The sequence below is a fragment of the Oreochromis aureus genome, linkage group 9 (assembly GCF_013358895.1).
Source record: "Oreochromis aureus strain Israel breed Guangdong linkage group 9, ZZ_aureus, whole genome shotgun sequence".
Lineage (NCBI taxonomy): Eukaryota > Metazoa > Chordata > Actinopteri > Cichliformes > Cichlidae > Oreochromis > Oreochromis aureus.
Window position 1 is genome coordinate 37,150,120 of NC_052950.1, and position 17,499 is coordinate 37,167,618.

Consider the following 17,499-nt stretch of genomic DNA (forward strand, 5'->3'; position numbering starts at 1 on the left):
ATTTCCATATATTTCGAATTGGATGTGAGACTAATTTGACCTCTTTTCAAAGTTCACGTAATATTTTTCTCACTGTTGCTGCGTCTGCTTAACTTTCACTTTATTTCACTTTGAAGCGCCGCACTGATAAAGCTGCACTGATCTCTACTCCATTAACTGTCTGCTTCATTATGTTGGTGATGCTGGTTTAAATCCATTATAAAGTTTCTGTGCAGGTGAACAAGGCAGAACATCATTTCTTCAAATTACAAACATTGTTTGTATCGATTTTATTGGGTCTGTCTGTGCTTTCAGCGGCTGGATTTTTATGTAACACACCTTGTATCTCTTTTTGCGAGTGCTTCATGAATATAAAATCTAATAATGTACTAATAAGAACTATTATCTTACAGCAGTTCAGCTGGATGCAAATGTATCTGTGAAGAAGAACAACATCTGATCGAGTTCTGCCCACATTGTGATTGGATGTCTACATGCAAATGAGCTCGATGGAGCAGGTGAACGACCAGCACAAAAAAAGGGAGACTGCGGAGATGAGCAGATGACAGGTTTGCCTGTAGCTGCTTGGCAAGACAACACAAGCTAAGTCCTTCTAGAAGAAAGTCAGCAGCCATCTTTGGAACCAGTCTGTCCAGTTAATTTGTCCGTCAGTCAAATCTGAAATTAACTCATATTTTTATACAGTAACTTTAGTGTATTTAATGAAAAGTTTTAAAAAATGCTGTGAATATATTGAGAGTTACATGCTGTAGAAGTACAAATGTGGCGCCTTTTATTTTGCATTATTTTTCCATCATTGAGTTCTCATAACGTCTGTATAGGAGTTTAAAGCCAATTTAAACTCTGCAACCAAATCAACTTTACACATGGCATTAACTAAAAAGAGATCAATAACAGGCGTGCACCAACATGATGTCTGAGGAGCAGAAAGAAATGCTGGTAACCTGGATAATGCCCTGGAGAAAACTTCAAAAAGTGGATTGTGGGTCAAACTGCCAGCTCGAAATCAGAGACAACACAAACAATGACGCCACCTGTTGGTTTCAAACGCCAGAGTTTTTAGCTTCATCGCTGGTGTTTCAGACACCTCATTGTGTGGATGAAAGGGTGAAGTGCTGAGTTATCAGCTAAGCTTGGTGTGGGACAGACATGTTAACATGAGACTCTGCGGGAATCTGACTCACTGTTGAAGCCTGCCTCGAGTTGCCATCAGAGGAACTCCAGGTTTAGTTTCATCTTTCTTGCCCAAACAAGTTATAGCAAATTTTGTCTGCTGTGTGTTTTAAACTGAGAGATCATTGACTGATGAAAGGTGTTCCACAGTTTGGGCGCTTCAACCTCAAAAGCACAATCACCTCTGGTTTTAAGATCAGAGCGAGGGACAGTTAGAAGGGCCTGGTTCAATCGGAGTGGATAAGGTGTTAGAAGCTCAGCTAAATAGGCAGGAACGTGTCCACGTACACCTTTTTGTGTTAATAACAAAATCCTAAAGTGGATTCTGAATTTCACTGGAAGTCAGTGAAGGGATGCAAGGATAGGTGTAATATGTGACCATCGGCTAGTATTGGATAGCAGCTTTGAACTAGTGATGGGATTTCCGGCTCTTTCAGCTCCCAACCGGCTCTTCAGGTTGTTTTGTTGCTTTAATTAATTTATTATTAACAACAATATAAAATTATGCACAAAAGGAATTACTAATGTAAAAAAAAAAGTGGTTTTATTTATATATGTTTATATATAAATATATACGGTGGCCCCTAGAGACAAAGCACGTACAAACTCCAAAACACATTTTTAGCATTAACTAAACTTCCAAAACAGCTACCTAGATCACAAATTACACAATTGAAAGCATATGTGTGTTGTTTGTGTATTTATACACAAGCACTCATTTATATTCAAATAATTCAAAAAAAAAGTTCATTTACCTGTTACTATCACACACCAAATCCGGTCGTTGTTAATTCCCGGCTTGTGTAGCCACTAGGTAACAAAAGCTCAACACTGTGCCGAGCATCCTGGAGCACCTCTGTTGTGTTTTGTACCTGCTTTGGAGTTTGTATGTGTTTTGTCTCTAGCGGCCACCGTAAATATGCTTTTATTTATTCACTCCACATAAAATGTAATAAATAAATCATATAATACAAAAACCAACTATTTACATTTCAACTTTTAACTATTTAAATTTTCAGCTTTTTCCTTTTAAACAAATTTAAAGTGAAACAACACAAAACACTGCAAACCACAACACAATTAAATATAAATTAAAATATGAAAACAAAGAGAAGATGCACATTCTCTGTCATATGGGCCTGCATGAATAAACTTTCTGAATCCTTTATCATCTGCAACTGAAACAGTTGTGGATGATTGCTATACCTTTCTAATGTGACGTTGTTGTCCCTGGCTCTCTTTCTCTCTCTCTCCCTCCCGCTCTGTTCCTGTGCTACTGCGAGTGTAACTACCGCCCCTCCCCCCTCTGCCCAGTGCAGAGCACAAGGCTCACGTGCGGAGTGAAGCGGGAAAAAAGTGCGAGAGAGAGAGAGAAAGAAAAAAAACCCACAGCTCCCAATAAGGAGCCGGCTCGCGTCGTTCACTTCAAAGAGTCGGCTCTAAGAGCCGTTTCGTTCGCGACCGACACATCACTACTTTGAACTAAGTGGAGACGAGCTACGGAGGACTGAGAGACACACACAATGATCAATCTTTAACCCCATTCACAATTGTATGTGTCAGTAGCTGGGTCTTGTGTTATTTTGTATTATGTTATGTTATGCTCTTATGTTAATTTTATGTTAAAATCATGTGCTATTCTTAAGTTTGGTTTGCTGGTTTTCTATGCTTCCTCATCTTTGTAGGTTCCCCTTGTGTCCCTCTCCCTCTGTCGCTCCCTCTGTCTCTTGTGTCAAGCTTGCGTGTCCCAGGTCATGTCTCTTCCCGTTTCCTGTTTTATTTTGAAATTCTTGTTTCTATGCTGTTTGTGCTTAGTTTTACTTTTTCCTGTGGTGTCATGATTATTTGTGTCAGCTGTGTTTCCCCAGGTGTTTCCATTTCCCTATTTACCCTTCTGTGTATTTAAGTCATCTGTCATTCTCTGCTCGGTGTTGGTCTGTCTGCTTATCTTGTGTCATGCCACAGTATATTTTCTGGATTGTTTTCATGCGTCTGTTCAGGTCTCTATTCATGTTTCGAGTCATAGTTTTCACAGGTGCCTGTTCAGATTCACGTCGAGTCAATGTTTTCATGTTGAGTTTAGTTTATCCCAGTTTAGGTTTTAGTTTAGTCTTGCCTTGCTTTTCTGTTTTGGACTTCAGCTAATAAACAGCTGACTTGTGATTAAAACTTCATCTCTCTGGTGTCTGCTTTTGGGTCCGTTTCACAGACACGCCGGTGGACCCAGTCGTGACAATATGCACCAGAAACACATTAATGAAATAATAGTGTTCATTAATCAGTGCATAGCTCACATGGATGCCTTCCAGTGCAGGGCAAAAGTCAGGTACCAAGAGTGGAGTTAATAAATGAAGCTGACTAAGAAACACTTCTGTCTAAAATTCAGAATAAAAGTGTTTGTTGGAGCAAAGTAGCTAAACACTCAAAGAGGACAGAGACGAGGAGCTGCATCGCTTTGAATTCTGTTATCAGATGGAGTTTGCATGTGCTGGATGTTGTTTGTCCTGCATTAAAGCGAGCATCTCGCTTAGATCTACAGAGTCCCGTCATTCATCACGGTCGCTGTCGCTGACTCGCTGAATAATTTCATCATTAAAGACCGACTGTGCATACAGGAGCACTCAGCTCTGAGTGAAGTTCATCTCAGGTAGTCGAGGAGAGCCCAAGAAGCAGCTGCTGCTGTCCTGGAAACAGCTGAGCAACACACACACACACACACACACACACACACACACACACACACACACACGCACACACAGGGGGAGGTGGTGGTGATGAATGGGCAGGTAACATGATCTGCTTTTGGTGCTTCTCCTCGTCACAACAAACCCCTGTGAGCAAAGCCCCCTGGGAAAAACCGTTTGCAACGTGAGAGATGAAGAACGAGAGAGATCCACTAAACCACCGGAAGGGTGAGAGAGAGAGGGAAGAGGAGAGAAAGAGAGCGGGCGAGACGGCGAGGAGAGGACGAGGTTATCTGTGAGCCTGTAATATTGTTTTATATAATGTTTGAACACAGGGAGGACAAATTGAGTTAGAGGGACGCCTAAAATGTACAAATACAGAAGCAGAAGGCTGCGAGATGTGAGCAAAAGTATATGGACGCTCTATTAAGACGGTTTAGAATCACTAACAGAAACACTGGAGCCTCAGACCGATCATTAAAAGACATGTTAGGGTCACATTTCTACAGCGGGTGGAAGTGATATCTATCATTTCCCACAATCTGTGGTTGGAGTGTTTTAAGGATTTTGCATTTAGCTTAATTACTTTCTTAAGACAATGAATCTGTACACTCTGAGGAGAGCAGTATCACAAAGTGATATTTTTAAAGCACGTTTACCTTAAAAGTTAAGTTCAGCTCTTTCAGTGTGACAGTTTCTGTGGTAACTGTGGTAATAACTACTGATCTTAAGGAAACCAATGAGAAATCAAAAGAAATGATCCAAAAAGGCTCTCTCTCTTTCAAAAGGCTGTAATTAATAAAGTAATAAACACCAAAGCTTGCAGTAAATTTTATAATATATGGCTAAAAATAAAGTTTTACATACAAAGCAACATTCACAAGTGTCCAATGTGTCTCCCTTGGATGAACAGCATACTACATGTCCATCCATCCAGCCTCCATCATCTATCATCCATCCATGCTGCTGATGGAGCCTATTTTATATATGTGAATAATCACATACGTGGTTCTACATGTGCAACTGAAATTGAAGTGTTGGGTTTTCTGCCCTGGGTTTGTCTCTCAGGTATCACGTACTGGAGATGTTTTAGGACACCTATGAACAAACAAAAACAGTTCAATCATAATTATCCAACCAGGGGTTTCTACGGTTATTAAATAGGATAGTTTTGCTCTCTTCATCCAGTTTGGGGGTGTTAGGGGTAGACTGCTGTTAGGAGGCAAGCCTGTCGCAGCTGTCACAGGACGAGAGGTTGGACAGGTTCTCAGTCCATCATGAGGCTCATAGTTCTGTGCTGTCCACCGAGTTTAAACATCAGAACTGGACCCTGAGAGCATGCAGTCTGCAAGCCAAGCCTCTCAGTGTTTACAGCATGGGTCAGGTGGACTTTTAATCATTTCACACAAAAAGTAGCACTTTTGGGGGGGTTCATTATAAACTCCATGTTCAGGACACAGAGGAAATTAAAATATTGTTAGTGCTAAGAGTTCATATTCTTTATCACCACTGGACTGATTAATACAAGCCCAAAGTGTCCTGGTTTCCATAATTGTCCACTTTTTCATTGTGTTCTGAATCCTGTTGTTTTATTTTTAACTTATAATAAAACTCGTCTTAGAAAAATATACATTTAATGTAACAGAGTTGATGCATCCCGCCATTTATTTTCCTCTGCACGTGTATTGTTTCTGCTTTGACCTGAAGCGCCTTATATAAACTTCCATCTCCACCAGATGTTTCTTCTATTAAGAATGACCCATCCAGCATATATGTAATTAATCAGCCAGACAATTCAAACTGCTGACTTGTGCTGTTTGAGCAGCTTTGGAGGCCCTGTTAAAAATGACGATGATAAAAGTGAATATATATGTATAAATGAAAGGAGAGGAAAAGAAGCGGAGAAAAAAAATGGGAGAGGAGGAGGAGGAGGAGGAGGAGCGCAGAGGCAGGTGTGCTGCTGCTCAAGTGCTGGCTCAGGAAAACACATTCAGCTGCTCATTTGTCATAAAGAGAAACAGCAAAGAAACATCTGGTTCCCTCTGTGCAGCTGCACACACACAGACACACAGGGCGTTTCTCAATATGCGTACTTGTGCGTACTTGCGTTCTCGTGTACTCGTGATACGTCATCAGTCGGAGACCAAGTACTGTTCCAATTCGAAGTACGCATCAAGCCGAGAACGCGAAAAAGTCCCGGATGTGTTCTCGATCCGCCCATTTTATCGAGCATGCATCAGTGTAGACTTGGGACAGCTATATGTCCCAGAATGCATTTCGTCCAAAACTCAACAGCGGACTCCCGGCACATCGTTTTCAAACCCCCCCTCCCCGCTCGCGGTCTTCTCACTACTCAGGTTAAAGAAACCCCAGCAGCTGTCTATAGTATTGAGTGTCCACTAGAATAGAAATAAAAGCGTTCTAACATCTCACCTGCTTGTTTTTTATTAAGGTATGTACACGTATGTACATGTACACTATTTTTATTAATAGAGGTTTCACTACTGAGGTTAACAATGATATATAAGTCACTTAGATCACTTCTAAATGTTAATGTTTGGTTTATTTCAGTGTTTTATTTGTTCCTGAGTAAACCGGTTTGGCTGTGATTAAAGTTAAGCTTCATAACATGTTACTCACAGTTAAATTAGGAGGGGACGGCAGTAAAAACTCCGGACCTGTGACATCATCACGTACGCAGGTGTTCCAATTATACATATCGCGAGTCCGTGCTCGCGTTCTCGGCGGGTACGTACTCACCGAGAACGCGAGTACGTACTTGCGTACTTGGGCATTGATAAACGGCCACAGTTCAGGAACACGGTCTGCAGGAAGTAGCAGGAAACACTTTTCAGAATAAAAGCCCAGGAACAAAGGCAGCTCAGAAACTGCTTCTGAAGAACATCAGGACAGAGATCCACATGAATGAATCCATTACTCTTTTAGGATAATCCAGTGATTTACAACTTTAATCAATTTCACATTTACCTTTAATGACGAACTATCTATCCTGTTCTTAAGGGCTATTTGATGTGAGGCTGAGTTTGATTCGCTTTGCCATCAGTAAGTCAGACTCACTGCCAAGTGTTGACCTCAGGATCTTGGCAGAAGGATGTGGTCCTTCTGCTGTCACCGAGCGATAACTTCCAGCTCTTCCTGGGGAAGTTTGGAGTCAAGCAGCACCTCCAAGTCTGAGGCCAAAGTTTTCAGGCAGAAGAGAATCAAGTGTCCACTCTGTACTGGAACTTAGTGATAAAGAGAGACCTGAGTGTGAAGGTGTAGCTGCCCATCCACTGGTTGTTCTATGTTCTCACCCGAATCTATAACCCGTGGAGTGATTGCAGTCAGTCCAAGTGGGACTGCGACTGCTTGGAGACAGGTTGCCTCCCATCAGGTGACCTGTACAATGACGCTGATGATGAAAAGTGGCTTGAGAGGTTAACGGTGTTGCACATCCAACCTCTGCAATCAGTGGGTCACAGCAACTACTTTAAATCCATCCCCAACTGCAGCAAATACAATGCAACCTGCAGGTAACGAGGTTACGAGGAGGTGGACTTCCTGTGATTGAGCCATAAATTAGAAACGAATTGGTGACCTGGATATTGTTTAAATTTTAAAGTACATTTTTATTGGCTTACAGAAAAAAACACGCCAGGTCAAGTCCAGTGGGGCGGGGCTATTTGAAACATCGGGGTTATCACATCAAACTCCTGAATAAAAACAGCTAATTATAAAAAGAGCGCACACACGAGTGTTTCTGAATGTTCATCACTTGTGCGTCTCATGTAAAGTCAGTGTGTTACACACTTTACACCCAGACTGCTACAAACCAACTCAGCTTCAGCCTGCACACACACACACACACACACACACACACACACACACACACTGTGACATACCCGTGTGCATACATGAGATAAGAGGTAATTCCCCACCTCTTTCTTTATCTGCCACTGAAAGCACGGATGGTTATCACACACACACACACACACACACACACACACACACACACACACACACACACACACACACACACACACACACACACACACACACACACACACACACACACACACACACACACACACACACACACACACACACTGTACGAGTGGCTAAGCAAATGTAAATAACAACACACATCATTAGGCGTGTGTGTACGTGGGAGCTCAACCAAACTGCATTCTGTTTTTAATTAAAATCAGAATCAGCTCTTTACAGTAACGTGTCATCTGTGTGCTCGTGTGCGATACTGTAGGTCTGCGAACAGCTGGTCCTCTCTCCTGCCCCGGTGCCTTCTGGGTGTTAGAGTAACATCGTAAGGTTCAGTGTCACGGCAACCATGTCTCACGTCCTGCCCACCAAAAGTTTCTGTGACAAAACTCTGACTCATTAAAGTGAAACTTCCTTTTTTTGTATTTCTTCTTTTTCCTTATTTCCTCCTCATTTTTCCCTTTCCTGCTTCGATTCATGTTTTATTTTGCACTTTTCACTTTTCTTCCACTCTTCGTTCTCATTCTGTGTTTCCCCCTTTTGGTCTTTTCATCTTTTGAATTCCTTCCTTTCATTTTAATTTCATCTCGTCATTTCCTCCTTCCTTCCTTTCTTATCACCCTACTTCTTCCTTTTCCTTCTGACCTTTTCTCGTGTTTCTAAATCCCCCTCTTCTTTCTTTTACTGAATTTCTTCCCTCTTCATTTTCTTCTTCTTTAACTTCTTTTCTTTCTCCTTCCTTCCTATACTATATCAGTTTTATCACTTTCTTCCTCAGGTTCTTACGTCTCTATTACCCCTTACCTTTTCTTCTTATCCTTCTGCAATAATTATTTAACTCTTTTTTCTTCTTTGAATTTGTTTCTTGTTTGTTCTTCTGACAACTTCTTTCATTTATTCTGTTTCCTTGAGTTTTTCTCACATCTTTCACTTTGTGAGTTCCTCTCCTTGCTCCTGTCCTTTCCCACTTTTTGTCCTCCTTCCTTTTTATTCTTTTCTCCTCCCCTTTTCCTTCTTCCTTCCTTCTCTTCCTTCCTTTGCTCCCAATTTCTTCCTTATCTTCTCTTGATTTTCTTTAATGACATGTCCCTCTCGTCCTTTCCTTTGATCTTTTCTCTCTCAGTTTCTGTTACCACCTCTTTCTTCCTTTTGGCATCACCTCGAGTTACCTTAACTTGAATTACCCTTCCTGTTTCCCTCCTGTCTGTTTACAGTATTTGAACATGCTTTCACTTGTTTCCTCCTTCCTCACTGCCTGTTATGAGGTCTGACAACGTGACATCCCATAACCACCACCAAAAACAAAAAGAAAAAATCATACACACATACAAACACGTGAACGCATGCAAGGCAATGGGGCCATTTCTAAAGGGATAAATCACATGAATAGCAAAGGTTCGGTCATCACACACACACACACACACACACACACACACACACACACACACACACACACACACTTGTGTTTAGGCATATTCATTCACTCAGGTCAGCATATCCCTCTGCAGGAGGAGATACAATTCCTGTCACTGACAAGAGAAGAATAAGAGGCTGTTGACTGCATGCTTGTCTGCGCGCGCGCGTACGTGTGTGTGTGTGTGTGTGTGTGTGTGTGTGTGTGTGTGTGTGTGTGTGTGTGTGTGAGCTGTCTGGCCTATCAAGCTCATTATTAAATATCCATGAGACCATTAAGCTAAATAGATGAGTGAGACTCTATTATTGCTGCGCGCACACACATTTCATGATCCACTGACTGGTGAATATGAGAATCCACTACAGAGTATATTACAGAGTGCGAAGACTAGACGAGGAAGAGGAGGGACAGAACGAGGAGCCCAGGGAACAAAATGAAAATGATAAAAAAGGAAATTAAGGAGTAAAATTAAATTGTATTCGAGCTCCTTTTTCCACATTTGTTGATCCTGCTTTCTTTGTAATTAATTCAATATATTCTATTTATCCGGTTATATTTGGACCCCAAACTCTGGTGTTGGGATATATAAACGCTAAGATCTGACTGCTACTCAGACACCTCCTAAATTGCTAAATCTGTTTGGAAAACCAAAACACTGGTATAAAACGTAAACCTGCAGGTTTAAATTGGTTTATTAGGCTATAGTTGATGCTATGTATTAAACCCACAATAACCTCAAGAAACTGAGTACGTAGAGAACAACATGGGAATCAAACCAACATCCAGGTTTTTACTGGTTGAGTATGGATCCTTCTATGGGGATAATTATGCAAATAAGTTTGGCTGATCAATCTTTTTGTGACTGTTTTATAGACAAAAAACTCTCTAAATAAAATTATAAACTAGAAAACTATTTTTTTGAGAAAGTCATTATTTTTGTTCTGCCTAAATCATCCTTCAGTGGGTGTGGAGGTAAAAACTCTTCCTTGCAGGAAGAAAACCCAAAACCAGTTTGGATCAAATATCTTTTCATTTATTTTGGATTTTTTTGCCTTGATTTAATCACCTGCTCAACCTCTCAGTGAAACTGGTGCCCAAGTTTGTATAAAGTCGCACTTCTATCAGTTTGGATGGATTTTGTTGAACTTCAACACTGAAAACGATAATAAAGATTTGTTGTTGTCATGTTTTGAAAATTATGCTAAAACCAAATAAAAAGCATCAAAAAACAGAAACAGAGCAGAGGGTTAGTGCAGGCAGGCCTCGTAGTCACGCTGAACGTGGTCTACAAATGCAGATGGGACACAAATGTGGAGCTATTTAAGATGCTTGAGTTGTTGTCACATTACCATTTCCCCTGCAAGCTGCTTTGAAACCCACCCTGAGCTCTAGCTCTTTTTTTTATGTTGTGTCTGATTTAATTATCATCATATTGTCACTGATGCCTGAAATCTTCTGTTCTTGGGTTTTGCTGCTGCTCTCCCTGCATCAGGCTCATGTTGGCTCATCAAAGATCATGGAGCCATACCAACAAATCTATGAAGTACTGTTTTTAACAATAAAAAAAACATGAGATGGATATAGGTTCACAGATCCAGAAAAAACCTAAAAACTCTCAATCCAAGATATTTTTATTCCAAAAAAGAAAAGGCAGCATCGGTGCGGCACCTAGTTTCCTCTGCTGCCCAAACATCTCTTGTTCACGACTTGATTTATCTGTTCGACCTGTTGTACTTTGGTTAATTTAAAAAAAAGGAAAATCTTGTATTGGTCTTTGTGAGTAATGTTACCCTGAGATCCTGGTCCTAGGAAGAAGCAGATTTATGGGATAAATTCATCTACAATCCACTGAGAATTAGGTAAGAGCCAGAAACACAACAGCTGAGACAAACTAGGAAATCATACAGCAGGAGAAGGTAAAGCAACACTTTCAAGTGCTGGGATTTGAGTGTTTTTAACGTTTATAGTAGGAGCAAATCCAGAAAATGAAGAAAATGAAAAACTTCAGCTCAGTCTTGAAACCAAAGTTAGGAGGAGGTGCAGGAATCAGGCTTCACCTCAGACTACTTGAAATAAAATATCCAAAGTTTATTATGGATTTTATTTTTGTCCAGTGAGGCCAAACACAAGTTGATGGCCGGCTTTATTGCTTGCATTCATTTCAGTCAGATATCCTCCCACGTTATTCCACAGAGGAATATCCTCTGTAGCTGAGGAGGTAGAGCAGGTCAGGCTTTAATCAGAAGGTTCTTATTGGACATTCAGCTACTCAGTGTCGAAGTATGGGAAAAGATACTGAACCCCAATCTAGCCCCGATGAAACAGAGTGTGAGTGTGTGATGATAGGTTTTTTAAAAGTGCTTAAAGGCATAAAGGAGGTGTGCCAAGGACCTGTCCTGACAGCTGCATTGAAATGTTATTGTAGAGGAAAAGTTAATATTTAAACAAAATCTGGTACAGATGTAGTTTGACTGCTGAACTTACTCATTATTACTTCAGAGCAGTGTCAACTCTACCAGTTCACAAGTAACCAGTACTTTTTCGACTAACGAGCAAAATAACGACAAACACACCCTCCATGTGAGTCAGTAAACCCAAACATTTCCCGGAAAACCTCATAAAATCCATCCATGTTTTTTCCCCTTTTATTCTTCCCATCACATTCCAATGTTTGCATTCATCAGTGTGTGTGTGTGTGTGTGTGTGTGTGTGTGTGTGTGTGTGTGTGTGTGTGTGTGTGTGTGTGTGTGTGTGTGTGCGCGTGCAGTCATTTAACCATCTGATAGTGGAACTTTCTCTTCTCCAGTTATGTACTACTATCTGCTCTGAATCCTCTGATTACAACACACACACACACACACACACACACACACACACACACACACACACACACAGAGTCTGATTGATTGATGTGTTTAGACGTGCAGAGGTGATGTGTTCATGCTAGCAGGGGGTTGCATTGTATAGTAAGTGAGGTAAAACGAGCTCCGTGTGTGTGTGTGTGTGTGTGTGTGTGTGTGTGTGTGTGTGTGTGTGTGTGTGTGTGTGTGTGTGTGTGTGTGTGTGTGTGTGTGTGTGTGTGTGTGTGTGTGTGTGTGTGTGTGTTGGGGGGTGCTGGGTAAGATGAGATGACAGATAGTTATCAGAAGAAAGGAAATCTTTTCTGTTCTCCTTTTGTCAAGTGCGCCCTGCATTGGTCTGTGTGTGTGTGTCTGTGTGTGTGTGTGTGTCTGTGTGTGTGTGTGTGTCTGTGTGTGTGTGTCTGTGTGTGTGTGTCTGTGTGTGTGTGTGATAACACTTACTCTACACAAAGATTAAACTGCTAATCCAGTCCAATAATAATAAGGGTAAAAACAAAACATAAAAATGGACTGAGCATAAAACGAGTGAAATATATTTAATGTTAAAAGGAGCTCAGCTTCAAGAATTTGCTCTGGAAATTTATTAATAGTGAAAATTATAAGATGAAATAAATGACTTTTTGGATATGCATGTTGTGATGGTGAAGGTCACAGGGCCATCAAAATCATCAAGCATCCCTCTGTGGAGCACAAGTCTTCTCAGAGCAGGCTGAGCTGTCACATTTTCATCACTCAGCCTCAACTCGAAGCAGGATTCGATACCCACGGTAGCACATGGCTACGTCACATCATGAAAGCCCACCTGCTGACCAAAACACAGCTTCTCTCTTCTGCCTGACAGTTATTTTTAACCAGCTCTGTTCAGCCAAAATGCTGAATTACAGTTAACGCTAACCCTAACGACTGTCGACTCAGTCCAAAGTGCCTGGATAGAAGACAGCTGGCCTTTGATTCAAGCACTTTGGACTGGACCATGACCTGGATGATTAAGAACCTGCACAGACAAACACAACTACACAACTACCAACTCAGTTTGCTCACAGTTATGAGCAAAGTTAGCTAGCATCTCTCACTATGGTGTGTTCACACCACACTGAAGCAAATATCTCAACTTCTGTGAAAAATCTTCATCGAAACACTCATCAGCTGGGATTCTCCTGATAGTCAGAATCCAAGGACAAGCTTATGGACGCTGTCTGACAACATCAGGATTTCAAGGGTCTAACTTCTCGTTTACATGGACACTTGAGAAAAGTGAGAGAAATCATTAGACTTCATGGTGATTTATGATAACATCTTATTGTAACATGAGTCTAGTTATGGAATGTACTCCCTCCACTCCTGTTGACTGTTTGTTTGTTGCCTGCAGCAGTATTCGAGGTGTAAAACCTTTGTGTTTGGGTTGAATACGTCATTGCACCAACTTACAGGTCAAAAGCAGCCATTCCTCCTTCTCAACAACATTCCAGTTTGCCAATGTTGAATCATTTCAGGTGACTGTCTCTGGAGACTGACAATGACCTTGAGACTACAGGGACCAATGTTAGATAGCTAGCCAATGATGCTAATTTGCTAATGATACTAAAGTTTTACATCTCATCTACAACATTTGTTTTAACTTGCGGACTGCCAACACCAACTGACTGGCTGGAGCACATTCCAACTTAGTCCAATAGATTATCATACCCAGTATAAGTCAGTCACACCTCCCAAAAGTCATCATCATGATTAAAACACTCACAACACCTGTCGAAAAGGGAGTTTTTGATTAAGCAGGTAGGAACTCACCACCAGGTTTCCGATGACCATGACCAGCATGAAGACGAGGATGCAGAGCGGCTGCCCTGCAACCTCCATGCAGTCCCACATGGTCTCTATCCACTCGCCACACAGCACCCTGAAGACGATGAGGAACGAGTGGAAGAAGTCCTTCATGTGCCAACGAGGAAGAGTGCAGTCCTTGGAGATCTTGCACACACATTCCTGCACAGGCGGCAGAAAGAAGCTCAATGTTCTGAACAAGTGAGGTCAGGCCCGTACCTTAGTCTGGGTCAGAGGCGTTACCTGGTAGTTTTTTCCAAACAGCTGCATGCCGACCACGGCAAAGATGAAGACGATGATGGCGAGGACGAGCGTCAGGTTGCCCAGAGCGCCCATAGAGTTCCCGATGATCTTTATCAGCGTGTTGAGAGTTGGCCATGAGCGAGCAAGCTTAAAAACACGAAGCTGCAAGGGAAGAAAGGAAGAGACAGCAGAGCTAAAAACAGGTTTCTCATATTATGTCATGGGCACATTGCTCAAGAGTTTCCCGCCATATTGGATGTAATTGAGCCATTGGTTGCTAGGGAAAAATGGAAGGTTGGCAGTGGTTCCTGCGGCTGTTTCCAGGTGAAATCAGATGTGAAAACAGTGCTGCATGAAAAACCACAGAGGTTCCCCTTCAAAGTAAAAGTTGTGCCTCAATGCTGCAGTCGACATGTTGCAAAGACACAACTTTTACTTTGAAGGCAAACTCTCCATTTCTGGTTCGTGTCACACTCTCCACAGTTTCACTACAGCCCAGAGAGCAGTGTTTGTTGTTAGGTCTGTGACTTTCATTCAAACTGCAACTGCAGCAACATACTGGCGATCAAAGCAATCACAAAGAGGACGGGGAATACACCTTTTTCCATAGCAACCACTGGTTGGTCACTGACTGGTCTCTAGGCCTGTGTGATTGGGACCTTATTCATCTGATCCTATGATCACAAGTCCAAAATCATTAACATCACATGGTAGGTGTCTGTAAAACGTCGATAAAGGATGAGGAGAGTTTGGTGTGGCCTGTCATGGTTTATATGCTCGACAGTTTCGCAGTAACCAAGCGCCTAGCCTCCATTTTTATTATGATGATAGCCAAGTCGCCTCGTGTTCTTCTGCTAAATTTCATCAGCTTTGCCTGAAATGTCATGTTTGTCTGAAGTAAATGGTGTAAATGTGTCTTTGGATGGATCTTTAACAAATCTGACAAAACAAACAGAATTTAAAATCATAGTTTTGTGGATTTATGGAAAATTGCAGATTTTATTTATTTGAAGTTCATTTAAAGATTGTGTCTGAAGCTGCATATCCATATCGACACAGACGGGCTTTGTGTTGTTTTTGGACTCACAGGTGTTTTTTACTTCTGTTTATTTTAAATAAATCAACCAAAAGAGAGAGGAAAACTCAAAGACAATGAAACCATGCAACAAAATTAAGGTCAGCATCAGAGAGAGAGGAGAGAAAGAAAACAACAGTATTCAAAATTACGCAGCACGGCTGAGAAAACAGAGGAACAAAAGAGAAACAGAGCAGAGGAAGAAAAAACAAAGAAACCAGGCCGACGCAGAAGAAAGGCTCAAACATCAGAGTGGCTTTATTAGTGTGTGTGTGAGTGTGTGTGTGCGTGAGTCTGTGTGTGTGTGAGTGTGTGTGTGTGAGTGTGTTTGCCTCTGGTGGAACCTGACAATACCCAGAGTGACACTTAGAAAGATCGACGCAGACTGATGAAGACAGCCTGCGAGAATCTGTGTGTGTGTGTGTGTGTGTGTGTGTGTGTGTGTGTGTGTGTGTGTGTGTGTGTGTGTGTGTGTGTGTGTGTGCGACTGCTGCCGTCCTCATCTTGTTTTCCTTGTTTGCTGGTGCAGCAATATTGGCCGCAGCAGAACTTTTATTCTGAGTGACATCGCTCATTATCAGCCAATCATCACGTCCTCTGAGAGGTGCGAAACATCCTGCTGAACGCTGCCGTCTCATTGGGCCTTCAGCTGCCAATCAGCTGAGTTTCCAGCTTAATTATTATCTCCCAACTATGAATATGCTTTCTTTAGTAATTCCTAATGAAACAGAGAGCTGATGTAGCTGTTCCTGTGTTTGTACATCAGAATGTCAGCATGTCTTACGAGGGTAATGTGACACCATCTGACTTTCTAACAACATGTTTTAGAAACTATTTGTCCTGCTAAGATATGAGAAAATATAACAGGTGTAATTATTTCTTTGTTTCTGGTAAAAACTAACTTGTTAGCCCTTTATTCTAATGTACCTACATTTAAGTATTTGTAGATAAATAAAATTAGATTTTTATTCAAAATAAGATACAGTGAAATTTAATTTCATTACTGAGGAATTATGCCCTTAGTTGGGTTTCAGGATTTTTTAGTCTTTGCAAATCAATCAGAAATCAGCTGGCCGATGAACTATGTGTTATAATGATCAACAACATTTCAATTTCAGCCACCACTTTATTGAATTTGGTGGTAAACGTGGGACAGTCTGTGTGATTTACCAGCCTGAAGGAGCGCAACACGCTCAGCCCCTCCACATCGGACAGGCCGAGCTCCATGAGGCTGAGGCAGACAATGATGCTGTCGAAGATGTTCCAGCCCGTTTGGAAGTAGTAGTACGGATCCAGAGCGATGATCTTCAACACCATCTCTGCTGTGAAGATCCCGGAGAACACCTGAAAGTGACACAGCGAGGAATGTAAGCATGGTTTGGGACGTGGAGAGAGCGCTGCAACGCTGTTTTATGTTATCATTCTTTAAACACAGACATAATTTTCCGGGCCTGTTTTTACAGCAGCACTCTCTGAATCACAAAACGGTATTCCTGTAAATGTTTATGTTAGCAGCAGATCGTAAATGCTGCAGCAAAGCCCTGTGTGTCCATATTATTTTGATTAAAGATGATTAAAAGGACCTAAAAGTGTTTCTGAAATATCACAGCCTCTGCCTGTGTCTGCAGGAAGTGAAAACATATTAAACATGGAGAACGATGACAGCGGCAGCAACATGTGCTCATGCTGAAGCAGACCTCGAGACAAGATTTTGACATTTTGTCTTTCACTTTGCTGCCCCAGGATGAGATTAACCGGGCTTATTTTGGACTGTCAATCATGCAAAGCTACTCTAATCAGTCCAAGAAGGAAAATATGAAGCTGGAAATGACCAGCTTAGACAGTCAGCCACCACCCAATGAAAAAATGCTTTTCACACAATTAGAAGATACAAAAGCTAAAAGTAACAACACAATGTTCTTGTATTGAGAGTACACAAAAACTGAAACTAATTGTAACACTTCAAAGCATTGGGGTTAGTAGTACTGAGAATACAAAGGAAGCTGAGTCACAAAAGCACACACAACACAAAGGAAAGAATGTGGACATGTACAGGTAGAGACAGAGACAGTCAGGTGAGGACACACACAACACACAGAGATACAAGAACTAAATGAAGGGCAGAGTTAGCCAAAGGGTAGGACATTTCAGACTGGGTTAGGTTCACACACACACACACACACTCACGTCACCTCGTATAACTGCTGCTGAAGTACACAAGTTCTTTAAACG

At 41.5% G+C, this 17,499-nt stretch overlaps 1 protein-coding gene across 1 annotated transcript in view; it reads right to left on the bottom strand.

The window, feature by feature from the left end:
* LOC116323494 (sodium channel protein type 4 subunit alpha-like) overlaps nucleotides 1–17,499 on the bottom strand; it is a 245,376-nt gene that overhangs the window by 64,037 nt on the left and 163,840 nt on the right. Inside the window, exons 17-19 of the mRNA XM_039617215.1 lie at nucleotides 16,438–16,611; nucleotides 14,193–14,354; nucleotides 13,917–14,111 (exon numbers count right to left, since the gene is read on the bottom strand). Of these exons, the coding sequence (XP_039473149.1) occupies nucleotides 13,917–14,111; nucleotides 14,193–14,354; nucleotides 16,438–16,611 (531 nt within the window). The remainder of the gene's footprint in view (nucleotides 1–13,916; nucleotides 14,112–14,192; nucleotides 14,355–16,437; nucleotides 16,612–17,499) is intronic.